Source organism: Erpetoichthys calabaricus, chromosome 12 (genome assembly GCF_900747795.2).
Source record: "Erpetoichthys calabaricus chromosome 12, fErpCal1.3, whole genome shotgun sequence".
Lineage (NCBI taxonomy): Eukaryota > Metazoa > Chordata > Cladistia > Polypteriformes > Polypteridae > Erpetoichthys > Erpetoichthys calabaricus.
In genome coordinates, this window is record NC_041405.2 from 24120089 (window position 1) to 24139448 (window position 19360).

Consider the following 19360-nt stretch of genomic DNA (forward strand, 5'->3'; position numbering starts at 1 on the left):
CATTTATTTGGGGAATCGTTTGCTGTCGTGTTGTGCTTCCAATGCAGTGGCACGTTGCTAGTTGCTGGGGTTGTGTCTTCTAAAGTCACATCGGGTGGCATCATTAGTGTGATGGTTTATAAACCAGCAGTGGGAGGCAGTCATTGTCCAGTTACTAGGGTTTACTAGCCAATTTTCTAATGGTTTCATGCTTTGAATTATGGATGTAATAGTATTTTGTATGATTTTGGATGGGCGCACAGCAGTTACAGCTCTGAGCACAAAAGAAGGATGAGAAAATGGTGCATGCTTACATGCTTCTATGTATACTGCGAAGAGAAAACAAAAAGAATTCCCCCATTTAATAATGGTGTTTGGAGTCAAAAAGGAGGAGCACAATCATGGTTAACAAGTAATACGTCTAGGAGCCATGGCTGTGACAGCTTCAACCGATGGAGATTAGCCCTAGACTGAAGCCGGTACGAGAGTCAACACTGACTACTGGTTGCTGCTTTGTTTAAATAGTAGCTGGACCAGAAGGGGTGAGACAGGAAGCAATTTGACATAAATGCTTGTTGTATATATGTTTATATACTTGTGTAACTTCTTATTGTATTAAACAACATATTTAAGTAGAAAATACTACCTTATAGACAATATTTTGAGTAAACACTTGCTTTTCTGTGTCAAGAACATTAACCTTAAATTTTGCTCTCGCTAATGGTTCTGACCAAATAACATGTGTTTAGTTTGCTGTGGAATAAAGATGGAGAAAATGGCCCACATTTATAGAGTACGACAATAAAAGCAGTAGTAATCTTTTAAGCACACATATCTGCATCAGCTTTCAAATTTGTATTCTGTATGTGGGATGTCCAAATGGGAGTTTCTGGTTTGTTTATTACTTTCTGCGTACTCACTGCATTCCTTGCCTGATACGCTGTTGTTTTACGATAAACCACGTTTAGGAATATATGCACGAGATTTAAAATTTGTGAAATTTAAAGTGGCACCCATGAGTCAGAGCAGTGTTTCTCAACCTTCCTTGTGTTGTGTTCCATTTTCTCCCGTTGTCTGTTTTGTCAGAGCAGAGGTGGGGGTTCAGCACGACTGTCAAAACAGCAATCTTGTGACCCACTTTGACTGACCCTGACCCACCAACATTATTTATTCATTCATTCTTTATATTTATATGGAAGTTTTCTCACTACTCAAAGCACTTTACATGGTAGGCAGGAAGCCACTTCAACTGACACTAATGTGCAGCATCCACCTGGATGATGCGATGGCAGCCATTTTTGTGCCAGTATGCTCACCACACGAGCTGCTAGTGGTGAAAGGGGTAAGACAGAGATAGCCGATTAGACACAGAGAGCCAGAGTGACTAGGCTGTGGTAGTCAATTTAGCCAAGACATCGGGATACACCCTTCTCTTTACAAAGGATACCCAGGAATCTGTAATGACCACAGAGAGTTAGGACCTCGATTTTACGTCTCATCTGAAGGATGATGTCATTTTTACAGCACAGTGTCCTCATCGCTGTACTGTGGAATTGGGATCCACATTCAGACCACAGGGTAAGTGCCCTCTGCTGCCGTCAGCAACACCTTATCCAGCAGCATCACATGCTTTTCCTAGATGGTCTCCCATCCAAGGGAGCATACTCACCTTCAGCTGGATGGCTTTTTCTGAAGTTCATGTTGTATGGCTCCTATTATAATCAACTGCAACAGGTGACCCACCAGCATCACCCCACGACTCACTTTTAAGTTGCAGTGGTTGAGAAACTCTGAGCCATACATAAACATAAAGATAACATTCACTCATAATCTAATCTTATTAATTGGAAAAATACTACTGAAACATTATAACACAGCAGGAAAGAAATGTTCTACTCCAGCGGTTCCCAACGTAGTAACAAAAAAGAGGGTGCGAAGATGTGAAAAAAAGAAAACACAACAAAAATAACACAAAGGGGCCTCTCCTCTCCAGCTACTTCGGTTCTCGTGAATCCAAAATTTAAATACTCTTCAGAATATTTTCCAGGTTTAACCTTCGAAACGACGTTCTTCTCCGCACTTGTTGATGCTTCACAATTGACCGATGCTCGTTTGTGCCCAATTAAAAATTTATCCATGGTGATGAGCTTAAAAATGTTTGGTTTTTACAACGTATATGAGAGTTGCTACGAACACAATCGAGTACTTAAGTCAAACAACCAGCCTGAAATATGGCCTCGCCGAGATGAAGTTCACATTCATACTAGCAGGTGATTTTTTGGAAATTCGGCAAAGATTGAAACTTTCCGTGAAAGTGCGAGAAATAAGAAGAGGTAGGCAGTGCTGCCATATGTGACGTAATTTCACTATTCGTAGGGAAATTTAAAAACTTGTAGCGGTGTATCGGCAGCAAAAACTATAGGAATAAATTTTATTAGGGTTTCAAAAAAACGTTAGGGGGGCGTGATTAATACTGTTATGAAAACTCGGGTCGCAAATACTTAAAGGTTGAGAAACGCTGTCCTACTCTATTGAAAATTAGGAAAAAATTTAATTTCCCAGATGAGGGCCCAAACAACGCTTGCTTAGAACTGGGCTGGAATTTCTGAATGTTGTTCTTAAGTAGGTACGCTAGGCCTCTGCTGAGGGTTATCTGAAAATAGGTTAGGGAAAGTTTCAAATTTGAAGTTGATATGAAATAGTATATTACTTATTGTACAATCAATTGTACCGTCATTTTGTAATGTAATATTCTGAAATGAATAAAGGAGAAGGCAAAAAGTATTTGGATATTTTAAAGTGAGAATAAATTATAAGAACCAAAAGGTAACTCAAAGAAAATAAGAAAATGAATGCTAGGCTGAGTTCATGATATAAATTGCCTACCTTTGTTTTGTTTCCATACACCATTTCCAGATGAGAAGCTGAAATCACAAATTCAAAATTATGAATTTATCCAAAAGTGACTAAATGGATTGGAATTTATTGTAATATATTAATATGGCACAAGCAGCAGTGGTGTAATGGAGTCACTGTCTTCATGGAGTGTCTACAGGGTCCCTCAATGGGTTCTTAGGTTTCCTTTTTGTTGTGTGCATTAGGTGAATTCATACAAATCTTATCCACTACCAGCCCCAACCTCCCCACAAAGAAAGAATATGACACTAGAGCAGGTCCCCTTTATTGAGAACAGGCAGCTCCTCCAGGTATTAACTGTGAAAGAAATAAAAACCACAATATTTTAATTTAACAAAAGGAGGTCTTTATTAACATAAATGTTAAATCAGAGCTGAAACATTAAAGTCCTGAATACCCAATTAACACCGTTCACACTTTATATACTTCTCTGGGAATCGCTACCTCATAGTGGTGGAGAGGTTTGTGTGATGCTATGAGCTATGTTGTCTGGAGCAGAAACAAATTAGCCCCTGCTGAGGGGTCAGACAAAGAGTGATTCGCAGCCCCTAAGGAAGCTAAGGCACAACGTTAAACAAGAGAACTTTGCACAGTATGGGGTTTCCAGGGCCTCCTACTGAAGCCAGGCCTGGAGGATTACCTGTAGGTGAGCACCTGGTATCCTGGCCTGCCACAGGGCCTGGTCGGGTACAACCTAATATTGCATCTTGGGACTTTCCTCCTGTGGGCCTACCACCTGCAGAAGAAACATTGGCCAAGTGTAATGTGACCTGGGTAGCAGTCAAATGCAAAGGACTTGGGTTTGAACCTGATATAGATGCCTCCCAGACGCCTCCCTGTTGAGGTTTTCCAGGCACAATTGGCTGTAAGGAGACCATGGGAAAGACCCAGGGCTCGCACAGATGATTATATTTACCAGATGGCCTGGGAACACAATACGATTTGACAAAGTTGGCTATGAAAAGGGCAGTTGTTGTTCAGCAACTTTTGCTTTCACTTTGTGATACCCCAGCAGTAGTTTAAAATGCATGGACTGGAGGAATTGGGGGGCAAATGTTTTAGGAACTGCGGTGGGTTGGCACCCTGCCCGGGATTGGTTCCTGCCTTGTGCCCTGTGTTAGCTGGGATTGGCTCCAGCAGACCCCCCGTTACCCTGTGTTCGGATTCAGCGGGTTGGAACATGGATGGATGGATGGATGGATGGATGGATGTTTTAGGAAGAAGCCCTGTGTTTGGAGCCTTTGCAGTGCAGGATTTCACTGCTATTCATGACACACTTTTTAACGGGTTGTCCCCAGACGTGTATTCTCATGTGGGAATCATGTCTGGCCCCATGAGACTAGGCTCCTAGCAAAGTTTGTTAGGCAGCACTTGACCATTTGCTTCCTAGCCTTTGTGATAGTCAGTACCTAGAGCTCTCTTTGTGTAACTAAGAGTTTTTTTGTTTATTACTATGTGTGTGTGTGTTTTGAATTGATTTTTCAATTTAGGGTGTTTTTTTGGATTAGTAATTATGTCATTCGTGTGTTTTGATCTTCTATATCTTTTCAGAGACTTTCTTTGGATTTGCATTTTGACAGTTTTTGCCAAATTCCTACTGATTTATTGTGTATCCCCTTCTGGGTAATACTTTTGCACATCAATTGACATTGTCAAGCGGCTTAATTTGCCACATCGCCACGTCTGTGTCTCAGTAGCGTCACCCTGATTCCCACTGCTTTATATTAGGTAGAGTGTTTCACAAGAATCACCAGGAAACATCAAAACGTTTGGGGCAGCCACCCATTTATTATGCCCTGGCTGCAAATGGGTAGGTTTGTGGAAATGTTATTTGGTCAGAGTCCAAAACAGAACTGACTGAGAGGTGTAAAGATGGCGGCTTTAAAGGCCGAGACTGGAAGTGACATTGCCAGGACCGGAAGTGACGTCATCACTGGCGCCGGAACCAGAAGTGACATCATCATTGGCGCCAGAAACATGTGGGATTTCCCATAGATGGTCTGCAGAGGAGCGAGAGAGAAAGTCAATGCACCTCACCACTCCCTGGTCTTTAGCTGCCTCACATGCACACGTGTGTGACAAGTGACATGATGTGGTCCGGCAGTATGGCTTTTTCGGAAGAAGAACTGTCACTGAGTGAACATGTCGTGTGTGCCATGAGCTGACACATGCCTAACATCAGTGCTAATGAAAGGATTTGAACAGCTGTGAGCTCCCCATAAGACATTTACTTCTAAGACCTGCATCTCAGACTGCATTACCTGATTCTTGTCTAAAGTAAATACTTTATTGTCTTTATGTTCCATTTTATTAGTTTCTCATTCTCTTTCCTCTGCAGAACATCCGGGTCAGGAAAGTTGAAGGTTTTGGGATGTACCTCTCCTCTGGGAAAGTACCAGGAAAAATATCAAGCAAATTCATGCTGGTGGACTGTGACAAGGTCATGACTGGAACATACAGGTAATGACCGGACTCCATTATCTCCACCGCTGCTTTGTTATTCTTTCATTTCTTTACTCATCCCTGTAATGTACTATCTTGATGAGTTTTTCAGTGATCACAAAGGATTTTTATGAAAAGGGAAAACAAAACGGCAGAAACAAAGGTAAAGAAATGTCACCCTGAAATTAAATTGTAGCTATTTACACAACACCTTTTTGGTCATTTACTTTTTTTCTTTCCCCCCTGTGAGAAAGTGCTTTTGAACAGCCTGTTCATGAAATCCTCTCTTATTATCTTTCACTTCCCTTTTCATTACTACACACTGTAATAAACAGAGTCAGTGGCACAACTAGAATTTGAAGGACCTTGGAGCAAAAAAAATACATTAGAACCCCTCCCTCCTAAAGTGTAATGAAATTAAATCCAGTTAAAAAAATTCCCACAATCAATGAGATACATCAAACATATAACGTACACAAGGAGCTTGGGCTTGATACAATGCCTATATAAAGTACCCCCACTTTGAATGTTTTCATAAAGTGGTCTAAGGTCAGGTCAGGTCAGGTTGGGGAGCATGCACTGGTACAGCGTGTTGCCGTACCCACAGTACGACGAAACAGCTCGGAATCCTGGTTGGCAACCCCCTGGCAGATACACGGTCCTGTCCCACCCTCCAGAAATGACCCTCTATCTGCCACAACCAGGTGTTACGTGGGTATCCCCTTGGCCTGGTCCAGCCACTCAGGTCCTCAACAATGAGGATCCAGCGAGCCGGACCACCCTTAGGGAATCGCATCACATGGCCATAGTGTCGAAATGGATGCTTCCTCACAATGTATGTAATGTGCCTCATTCGGAATTCCATGAGCAACCAGCAGTACCCAAGGATTCTCTGATGAGACACAGTACCAAAGGAGTCCAGCCTTCATCTCAGGTCACTAGATAGTGTCCACGTCTTACAGCCATATAGCAAAACAGGAAGCACCAGGACTCTAAAGACTTGGACATTCGTCCTTTTGCAAAGATATCGGGAGTGCCACATAATCTTTTCCAGTGACATCATGGCCCCCCATGCTCTCCCAATCTGTCTACTGACTTGATAGGAAGAGTCGCCAGAGACATGAATGTCACTGCTGAGGTAAGTGAACCTCTCGACGAGGTCGACACTCTCTCCGAAGACAAATACACTGTTGATGGCTGTGCCCAGGAGGTCATTAAAGGCTCGGATCTTGGTTACTCGCAAGCCCAGACACTCAGACTCCTCCCCAATCAAAGCCTCCAATGACTCTAATTATTGATTATTATTAATCTTTATTATATTATATACTAGCTGTCCCCCGTGGCTACACCCGCATAGTAGTGAAACAGGACAAAGTTTAAAAATCAATAAGCAAGCAGGTATTGCTAGCTAAGCGGAGGCAAGGTCCGTTCCAAAACGTAGCCAAAGGTAGAGTGATTCGTATAGAGACTGGTGTGTGAGTGAGGTGGACTCCGACCGGCTCCCCACTCCTGACATCACACTCCCCCACCCCGGCCCACAGCCTCTGTCTCAAATTCACACGAATAAATTCCTTCTGCGATCGAACTATAATACTTAGCGCAATGAGAGTGGTCGCAAAATCAACCAGAATGTTCAACCAAATTATAGAAAAAAACCCGATCTGACTCCTTTAAGTAGTTCTCTCATGAAAAGCAGACAGACATTCAGATAGACAGATGTTGAATTATATATAGAGAGAGATTATATATATATTGTATTATTAATCATTGACTACTTATAAATATAAAGCACAAAATAACTTGTTGCATAAGTATTCACACCGTTTCCTCAGCATTTAGTGGAGGCACCCCTGGCCACCATGACAGCCTTGAGCCAATCTCATTTCACATCTGCACCCTGCCATTTTTGGGTTTTCAAGCGCTGTCAGGTTGCATGGGAATCAGGAGTGAACAGCCTTTCTCAAGTCCAGCAACAAATTCTTGGTTGGATTGACATCTGGGCTCTGATATGGCCACTCCAGGACATTAACATTGTTCTTCTGAAGCCTTTCCTGTGTAGCTTTGGCTTTATGCTTGGGCTTGTTGTGTGGTGGGAAAACAAATCTTCTCCCAAGGTGCAGGTTTTGTGTAGACAGCATTACGTTTTCCACTATGATTTACCTGTTTTATACAATACAATACAATACAATTTATTTTTGTATAGCCCAAAATCACAAGTGCCGCAATGAGCTTTAACAGGCCCTGCCTCTTGACAGCCCCCCAGCCTTGACTCACTAAGAAGATAAGTAAAAAAACCCAAAGAAACCCTTATAGGGAAAAACAAAGTGGAAGAAACCTTGGGAAAGGCAGTTCAAAGAGAGACCCCTTTCCAGGTAGGTTGGGTGTGCAGTGAGTGTCAAAAAGAAGGGGGTCAGTATAATGCAGTATAATACACAGAACAGAACACAAGTAATCCTCAATACAGTATTAAAATATAAATATTACAAGTATGGAGCAGAATTTAACATTAGATGATATCACATAATATGTTTTGGATTTGTTTAGAGTCCTGGAGACCTCAGCCATTAAGCTGTCTCCCTCAATTGGCCATTTAACAGCTGAGACTGCACTGAGCCAGCCAGACCCCTCTACCCGACAATTCCTGCGATGCTCCACCAGGGATGACTTTACGTTAGGCAGGCAAAACAACTTGGTAGGTGGGCCGTGGCACCAAGTGCCATATTTGAGTACCGAGAAGAGAAACAGAATAGGTGAGAGTTAGTAACAAACTATCTTGTTACTTATGTTTTAGTGCTAATGTCTAACAACAGTAAATCAGCAGCTCTAGACAGGGTGTGCTAAACTGAAGTAGTGAGTCTTCAGCCAGGAATTGAAAGCTGAGACTGAAGGGGCATCTCTTATAGTAGCAGGCAGATCATTCCACAGTTTAGGGGCCCTGTAACTAAAAGCACGACCTCAGACTGTTATATTATTAATCCTTGGAATCATAAGCAGACCGGCATATTGAGATCTTAATGTGCGCTCTTGTTTGTAAGTCATGATAAGTTCAGACAAGTAAGCTGGACCTCAGCCATTTAATGCTTTATATGTGAAAAGGAGGATTTTGAAATCTGCCCTAAACTTAACCGGGAGCCATTGTAAGGATTGAAGAACTGGAGTTATTGTTCGTATTTTCTTGTTCTTGTAATAATTCTTGCAGCAGCATTTTGGATTAACTGGAGGCTGTATATTATCCCTAGTGTGTGCTTGGTGTATGGGTGTGTGTCCACCCTGTGGTGGGCTGGCGCCCTGCCCAGGGTTTGTTTCCTGCCTTGCGCCCTGTGTTGGCTGGGATTGGCTCCAGCAGACCCCCGTGACCCTGTAGTTAGGATACAGCGTGTTGGATAATGGATGGACTGATTCCAACTGAGTTAAATGTTGACAAAATATTTTTGTGATCAGCGTCATTCCCTCCAACAATTAACATCTCTGTTTTATCGGTGTTTAAAGATAGGTGGTTCTCATCCATCCACTATTATCCTACATTCATTTTACCCTGACAAACTTTCAAGGCCATGCTGAAGAGATTCATGTGCAGTGGTGTCTCGTACTTCGAACAATTCTAACTTTGAACGTTCTAGTGTCAGTCAGTCAGTCATTGTCCAACCCGCTATATCCTAACACAGGGTCACGGGGGGTGAGCCAATCCCAGCCAACACAAGGCGCAAAGCAGGAACAAATCCCTGGCAGGGCACCAGCCCACCACAGATGTTCTAGTGTTCAAAAGCTAAATTTGGGAGAAATATGATCCAGAGTTTGAACGATGCTCTTAGGTTCGAACTGTGCATGCAGTGAAAAAAATTCAGCGACGGATGACGCTTATGCAGTGAGCGAAAATGTCATCTGTGGTGTTCAGTGTTAGTTCAACAGCTGTTATTGACATTCAGGTATAATCCATCCTGTTCTGCCAGAGTACTGTGTGGCCTGCTAACTCGATGGCTGTATTCAGAATGTCCTTAACCTTCCTGTTATGTTTCGGGTCAAATTGACCCATTTTAAAGTTAAAAAATCAAACAAAAAATGGTTAAAAGTATTTTTTCAGTATAACAATTCTTCTGCTTGGCTTAATAAGTGTAAACAACATATAAAATGAAAACGGTCCATTTCACATATTTGTATTACATAGATACTGTTTGGGAGATTAAAGGGGTCAGAAGTGTCAAATATTATTTGTTTCTTTGCAACTGTGAGACATATTTCGCCCCAATCACACACACACACACACACACTCATACACTCTCCCTATTCAATTGACCTCATCTGTAAAGTGCGAGAATGCAGGTGTTGCTATGACTTGTGACTGGATCCTTTTCTGTTCCCGTGGCCAAACATTGAGTGGACACTCAGCAGGGGAGGAGCAAAACATATAAAGATTCTCTGCAAGGGAGTCCTACCAACATTTCACTCTGCAGCTACATGTGACATCCTCTCTGTCAGAGCTTTACAAAATGAGCAGCAGAAGTAAACAGGTGGACAACCCTGTAGGCTCTGGAACTCATCTTTGACCATGACAGTGAAATAGAGGAATTAAGAAAAGGGTTAGAATGAAAACCTAGAGCCACTCCAAAACTCACTTTGCAGACCCTCTTGGTCTACAGTATCACCATATTGGAATATGCAGGTCTGAAATTGAATGAATGAATTAATGAAATGTTCTCGTTTTTATTTCAGTTTCACATGGATGGCTTCTCGTATTGACCGGAACGTCATTACTGTAATGAATGGACAAATTGCCGATGTATTTAACCGGGATTTCCGGGAACTGTATGCTGTTTCAAAGACTGTGCATATATTTAATGAATTAGGAATCCCTGTTCCACCCAAACCAGTAAAAACAGAGTCCAAGGCGGATGTTAAGCCCACAACAAAAGTCACATCTCGCTTTGAGACAGCGGCAGCCAACAATGGCTTTTTAAATGTTGCTGCCCCGGCATACAAATTCAACAACCCAAAGTACAACTTGGTCACTGGGAATCCCTTACGCAACTCTTACCAGAATCTGGCCAAGGTGGGAGGATCGGTTGGAAACGCTGACTCTCCTGGCATCATGCGCCGCTTCCTGCAAGACAGCAAAACAACTACTGCCAGTCTTTGTGAAGCAGACATTAAGAAGGTCCCCGAAATTGCACAGCCTAGTGAGGCTGAGACCAAGAAGAATTCTGCAAATGTACCACCCTCACCAGCCACACCAGGTCCAGAAACGGGAAGGAGGGACAGCTCAGTAAAGAAGAGGTCTATCATTTATAAAATATTCAGTGGCAAACAAAGCATAAAGAACAACCAAAACACTCCCACTATCAACATCAGCCAGGCCAGTGGAAGCCAAAAAAGTCTTGATGTGTTGAAGGAAGAGGTTCCAAAATCAGATGGCAAAGAGAAACCTGGAAAGACATTAGAGGGCTCAGTGCAAACTTTGACCTCTTTGGTTGAAGATGGTAAGGACTGTATCCATTATACAATAACACAAAGTTAAGAGTAGTTAAAATAGGATGAAAAATTACTTTTTGATGCCTCTCACACTCATTCAGTTACCATTTATCTATTCTGTCATCTACACTCACCCAGGTTCTGCCCTAAAGTCCCACACATGTATTTTCTGTTCAAGAACTTCTGATCATGTTCTTTCACTCATACATGATGAGATTATTTTATTACTGTCACACACCCTGGTTTTGCTTCTGTTGTATCACTCGCAGATATTCTGTTTCTTTGTTATCCTCCATCCAGACGTGGGCAACTCACATCATACGAGTAGCGATAGACATTAATCTAAATGACATTCCCTTTGTTATCTATGCCTGTTTTGTTGCTATCAACAGTGGATTTTTGCATTTTTATGTGGATGGAGATTTTTTTTTTAAAAATGGTGCGCGTGTGAACGGGACGTTTTTTTAAAAAATACCCGGCTACGTGTGGACAGGCTATAGTCTTCATTTACATAATCTTAGAGAGTTAAAGGTGCCAACCTGTGAAGCCCAGTCACGTACTTTGATATACCCAGCAACTTACTGAAACTACTGGCTTGATTTTTGTCTTTAGTTGTAGGGGTGGGCTCTGAGTGCATGAGAGCTGACAACTAATGAATGCCCATCCATGAGTACAATGCATAGAATACAGTGATAAGGAATAAGAAACGTGGGTGAGTGTTTTGGACTTTGTAACAGAAGAGCAGTTTGTCTTTGTGATGTCTCACAAAACAAAATAGAAAAAAGAAAAAAAAAAGGGCAGAGACGTCAGGCTGCTGAACTCACCGTACCCGTTAACAATAGAATTACCAAAGCCTACGAAAAAACTCTTAATCCTGGCCCACCTTAAATCCCTTTGCACCTCTCTATCAGCGTCTTTTGTGTTGTAAATGTGTCAATCAGCACAACCAGCAAGCAGCCTGCTGTCCCATCCACCCACCAACGCAGAAAGGGTAGAAAGTTCTCTCAGCTCAAGTCTGTTTACCTGCTTGTGAGTTGCCCAGAGTTCTATAAAGGAAATAATATATAATTATTTGGAACACATTCATTTCATGTGTGTTCTGTGTCTACAACAATCTTTGTAAACACATTGTTAAAACAGAAACTTTTTTCATGTTTTAGTAATAATTGACAAAATGTTGACATGAAGTGTATAATGTGTGAAGCCTGAAGTCCAAATATCAAATAAACACTATCACAAAAGATACAAGTATAACAAAACAAATGTGCTTTTATTCAAGAATATAGCTGCAGAAAAAGAACCTGCGTTAGGGTGCGACATTGACACAACCTTAATACAACCGCTTTGGTGGCGCAGCGGTAAGAACTTCTGACTGGTGATCAAAAAGTCACAGGTTTGACCCTCGATGCCTCTGTTTTGAGAACTGAGCTGCTGTTATTCTTACTATTATAGAATAAAAACATACATTTGATTTGAGTCTGTAACCGCCGGTGTAACTTTATGGTACTTGTAAAGGTTAGTGTTTTTTTTTTTATTCAGTTTTATTCTCCCAGTCACGTTCACACTCCCCCCGATCTGACACTGCTGTTTTCACATAAAGATGTGCTATAGCAGAGGTGAACTCAGATGGGGACGAGGGTTCTATATTGGAGAAAGAATGCACATTGCACTTTTACCATCTCTGTACTTTGTATAAAAAAGCCAGATCGAATGTTATTTACCGATTTAAGTACAGAGATGGCAAAAGTGCGACATGCATTCTTTCTCCGATGTAGAACCCTCATGATCATCTGAGTTCACCTCTGTGATAGCATGACTTTATGTGATAACAGTAGTGTCAGATCAGGGAGAGTGTGAACATGACTGGGAGAATAAAACTGAATAAAAACATTTAAAAAAAACGCTAACCTTTACAAGTACCATAAATTTACACCAGCGTTTACAGACTCAAATCAAATGTATGTTTATATTCTAGAACAGTAAGAATAAGAGTAGCTCACTTCTCAAAAAGGAGGTGTCTGGATCGAACCGATGACCTTTTGATTACCAATCAGCAGTTCTTACCGCTGTACCACCAAAGCGGTCATATTAAGGGTGTGTCAATATTGCACCCAAACACGGGTTCTTTTTCTGCAGTTATATTTTTGAATAAAAGCGCACTTGTTTTGTTGTACTTTTACCTTTTGTGAAAGTGTTTATTTGATATTTGGATTTCAGGCTTCACACATTATACACTTCATGTCTACATTTTGTCAATTACTAAAACATGAAAAACATTTCAGTTTTAACAATGTGTTTACATAGATTTATGTAGACATGGAACACACATGAAATGAATGTTTTCTAAATAACGATCTATTATTTACCCTCTACAACTCTAGGCAACTCACACGCAAGTAAACAGACTTGAGCTGAGAGAACTTTCTACCCTTTCTGCGTTGGTGGGTGGATGGGATAGCAGGCTGCTTGCTGCTTGTGCTGATCGACACATTTACAACACAAAAGATGCTGATGGAGAGGTGCGAAGGGATTTAAAGTGGGCTGGGATTACAAGTTTTTCATAGGCTTTGGTAATTCTAGTGTTAATCCTTCATACAGTGCTGGCTCCACTACATGTATTTGCCTTGTTTTTCAGAGACCATGTCCTGGTTTCTCTAATGGTAATAAGAATCTTTTCTGTGATTGGGATGTTTTCCTCATTTCAACTTTTGCCTTTTAGTAAAACCACAATCTGTCTCCTTATTCCATTCTTATTGAAATACATCTCAGTCAGTGCACAAACATTGCTTCTTGCAAAAAAAAATAATAAATAAATAAAAACAAGATGGAATGTTAGATGTGTTACTGATATAAAATTGATCAATTTATCCCCTAGTGATAAGTTGCGAGTTATTTGTAGGTGTGGATGACATGTGGTCACTGCTGTTGAATCTTCATTTCAGACATTCATCCATCTTTTTTCTCTTATTCTACAGGAAAGGAAAGTCCAAGTCCAAGCAGATCCAAGGACCGCAAGAAGGGAAAGAAGGATTGCATCATGTCTTGAGACAAGTGAAAAAAAAAGTAATAATAATGACAAAAATGTAAAAAACATGCAAGAAAAAATGAAGCAATGTGCTTGTGGTTTGGAATGTCCCAGAAAACACATTCAGCTGTTGCCAATTCTTCAAGGAAAAGTAGATTTTTTGGTCATTTTTAAAATGTGGTCATTAACTGGATATGTTTAATGGCCAGTTGTTTATTACTTATGATGAATAAGTGTGGTGGGAAGAGTTCAGTATTCTTTTCTCGTAAAGAAAGCAATACAGACGAAAAGAACATTGCCACAAACAAACAGTCCATTCCAGAGTGATGACATTCTTGTGGCTGAGGTAATGAAACTGAGTTAATAATGAGTTATTAAAAATAACCCCAATTCCCAAAAGACGATCTTCTAAGACACCTGGAACTTCAGGAAACTAACATGGAAAAGCCGACCAGGTGTGGAAGACTTAACTGACTGGAATGACTTTGGGAATGTTGGGATCATTCTAGAGAGCACCATTACCTGATAGTGGAATGAAAAATGTTGGGGTGATGGGATTAACTCTGTGTCAGTGTCATACTTGAAAAATAGTTTGTAAATAGAAGATTAGGAAATTAAAAATTCTGCTAGAACTTTGCTGTTCTAATCACTCTCTCTTTGTCAGAATGAGGCTTATGAGGCGACCCACCATACATCTGTCACTAGTATGGATAGGCATGATGGACTTCCCCAGAAGGTCTAACACTTCTATCACAGTACCTCAATGGAGAAAAAAATGACAAAGGACAGTCATTCCTTTTGCTTCAATGATGATCTCGCTCACTGTATACACAACCATAACTGAATTGAAGAATGGGGAGAAATGCTTTCTTTCCTAGGTGGATTTCGTTGGCCATTTGAATTTATGGGACAATAACTTTCTAACCATCAGGAGGATGCGCTCTGAGGATCACACCCTTACAATTCTGGACACTTTACCCATTCAATCGGTGGTTCAGTTGTAAGTCAACCAATCTGCAATTCTATTCTTGTGCCTTAAACACAAATCTTTAGACTTGTATTGCAATCGTGTTTACATTCAGTAATTGAAGATGTGAGTTCCAAAACCTGCTAATTACACCTTTTGGTAAAATTTAGTGAACACGTGATTGTGACTTTTCATGCAGTTGGTCATGCGCCGAAAATATGTTTGAGCTTCAAAACCTGCTAACTGCAACAGTGTAGCGCTATAGTTTTAGGGATTTAGTTTCAAAATTTGCTTACGGACCCAGATTTTCCTATTTATCTCCAAAATGTATGTTTTGTACTTAGCTGATTTTGGAACTGAGCTCTTCAATTTTTCTAGTAATAATGGATAATCTAAGCTTGAATGAATGGGTGGATTTTGACATTTTAGAAGCTCCTTTTACCTCTGGGATATTTCACAGCGTCAGGCTCTAAGGGCTGTCATGTTTATTTTTTTATGGCTTAATGTAAAGGATGGTACACGTTCATCTGATGTCATTGGATTGTGAGACGGTGCTGAAGAAGACACGACGCATCATAGCGGTGGACCTTTTATAAACTGATTTCAGTTTAACTATGAATCATGACATCCAACCAACCAAAATTCAATGGACTCCCATTTGTGGGCGACAGAGGGAAACTTCGGAAGGCTGTTATATTTCTAAGGGGTAGCTAATGTTGTCTACAGACATCTTTGAAGTCAACATTCCTGAATGCGTCTCTCACAGGAAAACTGAGTGTCTCACTTTAGCGGAGTCATTTTGTTATATAACATTCTTAGGGCATCTGAAAATGTTTCAAGTGAATAGAAGGTACTTGTCATGTCAACAGGGAAAAAAGGTTCTGTAAAAATCAAAGTAAGGGCAAAAATATGTTTGTAAAAAATATAATTTTTTTATAAGCAAAACATCTGAGCTTGATTGTAGTTTTTGTAAATATTGTAGTCAGCACGTGAAATGTTATACTGTATATCTCTGCTTCACAAAACATTAATGTTAAAGAAAAGGAGTGCTATTGGCCTGTATCCATACCATCATCTTTATTTATATAATAATCATGCACTCAAACTTCAGTGTAAGCTAAGCTTAAATGAGTTTAATCATCGTTAAAAAATCATTGCTTTTGCAGCCGTGTCCTATGATGGCATTTCATGCAGGGCTGGCTTCCACCTCGAGATTAGCATTACTGGGTTAAAAAATCAGTCCCCCGTGCTTCTACACTTAGTACACAGGCTAACACATGAATGGATGGATATTTATCATCATAATCATGGACATGCAGCATAGCATTGCTTTACTGGACTTGTTTAATTCAGTTTTAGGTTGTTTGGAACCAAACTCTGTCATAGAGTTAAGGGACTCACTGAAACCTGGCCTGTTTAGGGTCACCACTTGAACGAACAGACATACAATCAAATGCCTTAACAAATGTAAAACTTTGGACTCCAGGAGGAAACCAGAATATCCACTTGGTCACTGAAAGAACATGCATAATCCACACAGACATGGACTAGGCTGGTAACTGAACTCAGGTCCCTAGAGTTATGAAGCATTACCGCTAACTGCTGCACCACTGTGTGTCTCAGCTTGTGTGCACTTCCACATACTTCAAACCTCCCAGCAAGTGTATCATGTACTGTAAGATAAAGAGATGGCATTTATGGATCACCTTTCAACCTTGAGGTGTTCCCAAGACACATTGTCAAGAACTGAACATTGGTACAGTGTCCAATGAGCTCAGAAACAGAAAACACAACTATCTTTCACTCTTTTATTTTTTATTCTTATTCCAAAGCACCATATTAGTAATTTCAACTCATCTTTGAACTGACCTTCCTACTCATAATTTACTAATGGAAGGTGAAAGCAAACAATGAAAAACTGCCCCTTCAGAAACTTACTGTACATAAAGCCATAGGGCTCTAGAAGTATCCATTACCCAGATTCTGCCCCCACATCGACTCGATTCCAAGCAGCTGAGGGTCTCCTAAATTACATTTCAGTTTTTAAGGTTTTTATTTTGTTTTTCTTGCTTTCTATATCATCAAACAATCAAACTGTTTAAGGTTGTGTTCTTGGCCCAGGAATGTCTGGCAAGGTGCCACCTACAAATGCAATTGGGTTTAAGTTGGAGTTGTGTTCTTCCGCACAGTAAATCTGCCAACTTGATAATCCAATACTGCAAGAAAGGTTTGTAACAAAAGGTGACCACTTGAAAAAAATAAATAAATCAAAAGAATAATGTGGCACCCACCGTACACACACTAGTGTGCAAATAGGAGGTGTTACATATATATATATATATATATATATATATATATATATATATATATATATATATATATATATTGTCACAAAAATGAGACTCAGATAAAGATTTGGGGCGTTTTTATGAAATATATAGCACTGATGTGCATACAATTGAGTCCAAGACAAGACTGAGGAATTAGGAAAAAGGGCAGAGTTTTAAAGGGGAAGACAGGAAGTGAGGTCATAAGGATCAGGGTCGTGTTCGTTTTCCATTGGTTCGAGCCCGGACGTGACGTCAGAGGGGCCGGAGCCAGTAAGGTCTCCTTCCATTGGCTCGGTCCTGGAAATGATGTCACGAGAGCCAGGTGGAATCTCCCGGGAATGGTCTGCAGGCAAGAAAGAAAAAGAGTCAGTGCACTCTGCCACCTCCCGGCATGTCTCAGAACTGCCGTCACTCAAGCCCTTTAGCTGCCTCCCATGCGCATGTGTGTGACAATATATATATATATATATATATATATATATATATATATATATATATATATATATATATATATATATATATATCTCAACAGGCTTGAGTCATTTATAGAAATAACAAGAACCAGAGGAATCATTTAGGCTAATGTTATCACAATGCTGTCATTTGCACAAGTGTTAGAGACCCTCACCCCTCTGCACCGTCCACCATGTCAAGAAGTGAAGAAGCAGACCTCATCAGCTGTTTAAAAGGCTACATATAACATTTTTATTTCAGGCCTTTATTTTTTCTAAACTCTGCCTTCACTTGCACTAAATAAGTTTAAATAAATTCTGTCTGTTGGCAGAGTCATTAAAATGAGGACACATGAATTTGTTCCAGCGAACTGAGTAGTGGGCCCTTTCAATAGATAGATAGATAGAAAATGCACTATATAATAGATAGATAGATAGATAAATAGATAGATAGATAGATAGATAGATAGATAGATAGATAGATAGATAGATAGATAGATAGATAGATAGATAGATAGATAGATAGATAGATAGTATTACACTCCTAGTTCTGAATTGCAATCTGATTTTTTAGGTGGTTTTCTACCAGGTAACACTTGCGGTTGGTCGGTTATTTGTGTACTCTTTGTATTATTTGGCAGATTCTGTATCACATATCTATGATTCACTTTTCATAACTGAAAGGACATGGCGGATGTTTACTGACTGGAAGACCAATCACAAATGTTACCTGGTAGGTAACCACCTAAATAATCAGATTGCGATTACGAACTATGAACATAATACTGTACTCTGATAGAATTACAAGAAAATAACAAGAAACCCAATAGAAGGACATCCTACATTAGCAATGCCTGTTCCTATAAGAACGAGCTGGAGGTCAGTGCTGCAGGAACCTCACAGGCCTGAAGGTGGTGCTCTAAGAGGTAGTGCACCGGGTGACACCATTAGAGGTGGGGGTGACACCCAAATGACTGCCTATAAAATGTCTGGGCAGTGTTTCAGGGGGAAATCATCGAGGGGACCCCTCCCCTTGCTTGATGAAACAAAATCAAGTGTCTATACATCACTAATACTAGGAATTACTGTGCTGCATTAAATGTCTGGGTGACCGTGTGCTACATTGCTTACAGTATGATCTACTCTCTGTTAAGGTGCTGTGTTCATCAAGTCACCCAGGGGCCTGTGGGGGTCCTAATCTGATCTTGGTTACCACACTTGTGATGCTGTTGCTCAGATGATGGACCCAGGAGTTCCAGAAGACATTTCGAACCCCAAAAGTAATCAGTAGTTTCTACCTGGATGAGATCCCAGGCTTGGCTTTATTCAGAAATCTCAGTTTGTAAAATGTATTTCCCTTCCCTCTTCCCAAAACATGTGTTGTGTACTCTTTGTATTATTTGGCACATCCTGTTTCAGATAGATAGATAGATAGATAGATAGATAGATAGATAGATAGATAGATAGATAGATAGATAGATAGATAGATAGATAGATAGATAGATAGATAGATAGATAGATAGCAGTTTTAGTATAGTAGGCAGGATAGATAGATAGATAGATAGATAGATAGATAGATAGATAGATAGATAGATAGATAGATAGATAGATAGATAGATAGATAGATAGATAGATAGATGTAGAGACAATGTAATTGCTGCTTAAATGTATGAGTAGCAGGAGTTTTGAATTAGGAAGAGGCTGTGCAGCCTTTTATTTCAAAGACATTCTACAGAGTGCACATGTACACTAAATATAGGCTCAGTCTTTGCCTGAATAAAAA

At 40.3% G+C, this 19360-nt stretch overlaps 1 protein-coding gene across 1 annotated transcript in view; it reads left to right on the forward strand.

Moving 5' to 3' along the window:
- The window catches only part of fam83fa (family with sequence similarity 83 member Fa), a 63425-nt gene extending 47770 nt beyond the window's left edge, over positions 1 to 15655 (forward strand). Inside the window, exons 3-5 of the mRNA XM_028815236.2 lie at positions 5234 to 5355; positions 10048 to 10811; positions 13779 to 15655. Of these exons, the coding sequence (XP_028671069.1) occupies positions 5234 to 5355; positions 10048 to 10811; positions 13779 to 13849 (957 nt within the window). The 3' untranslated portion in view covers positions 13850 to 15655. The remainder of the gene's footprint in view (positions 1 to 5233; positions 5356 to 10047; positions 10812 to 13778) is intronic.
- Positions 15656 to 19360: the final 3705 nt, after the last annotated feature.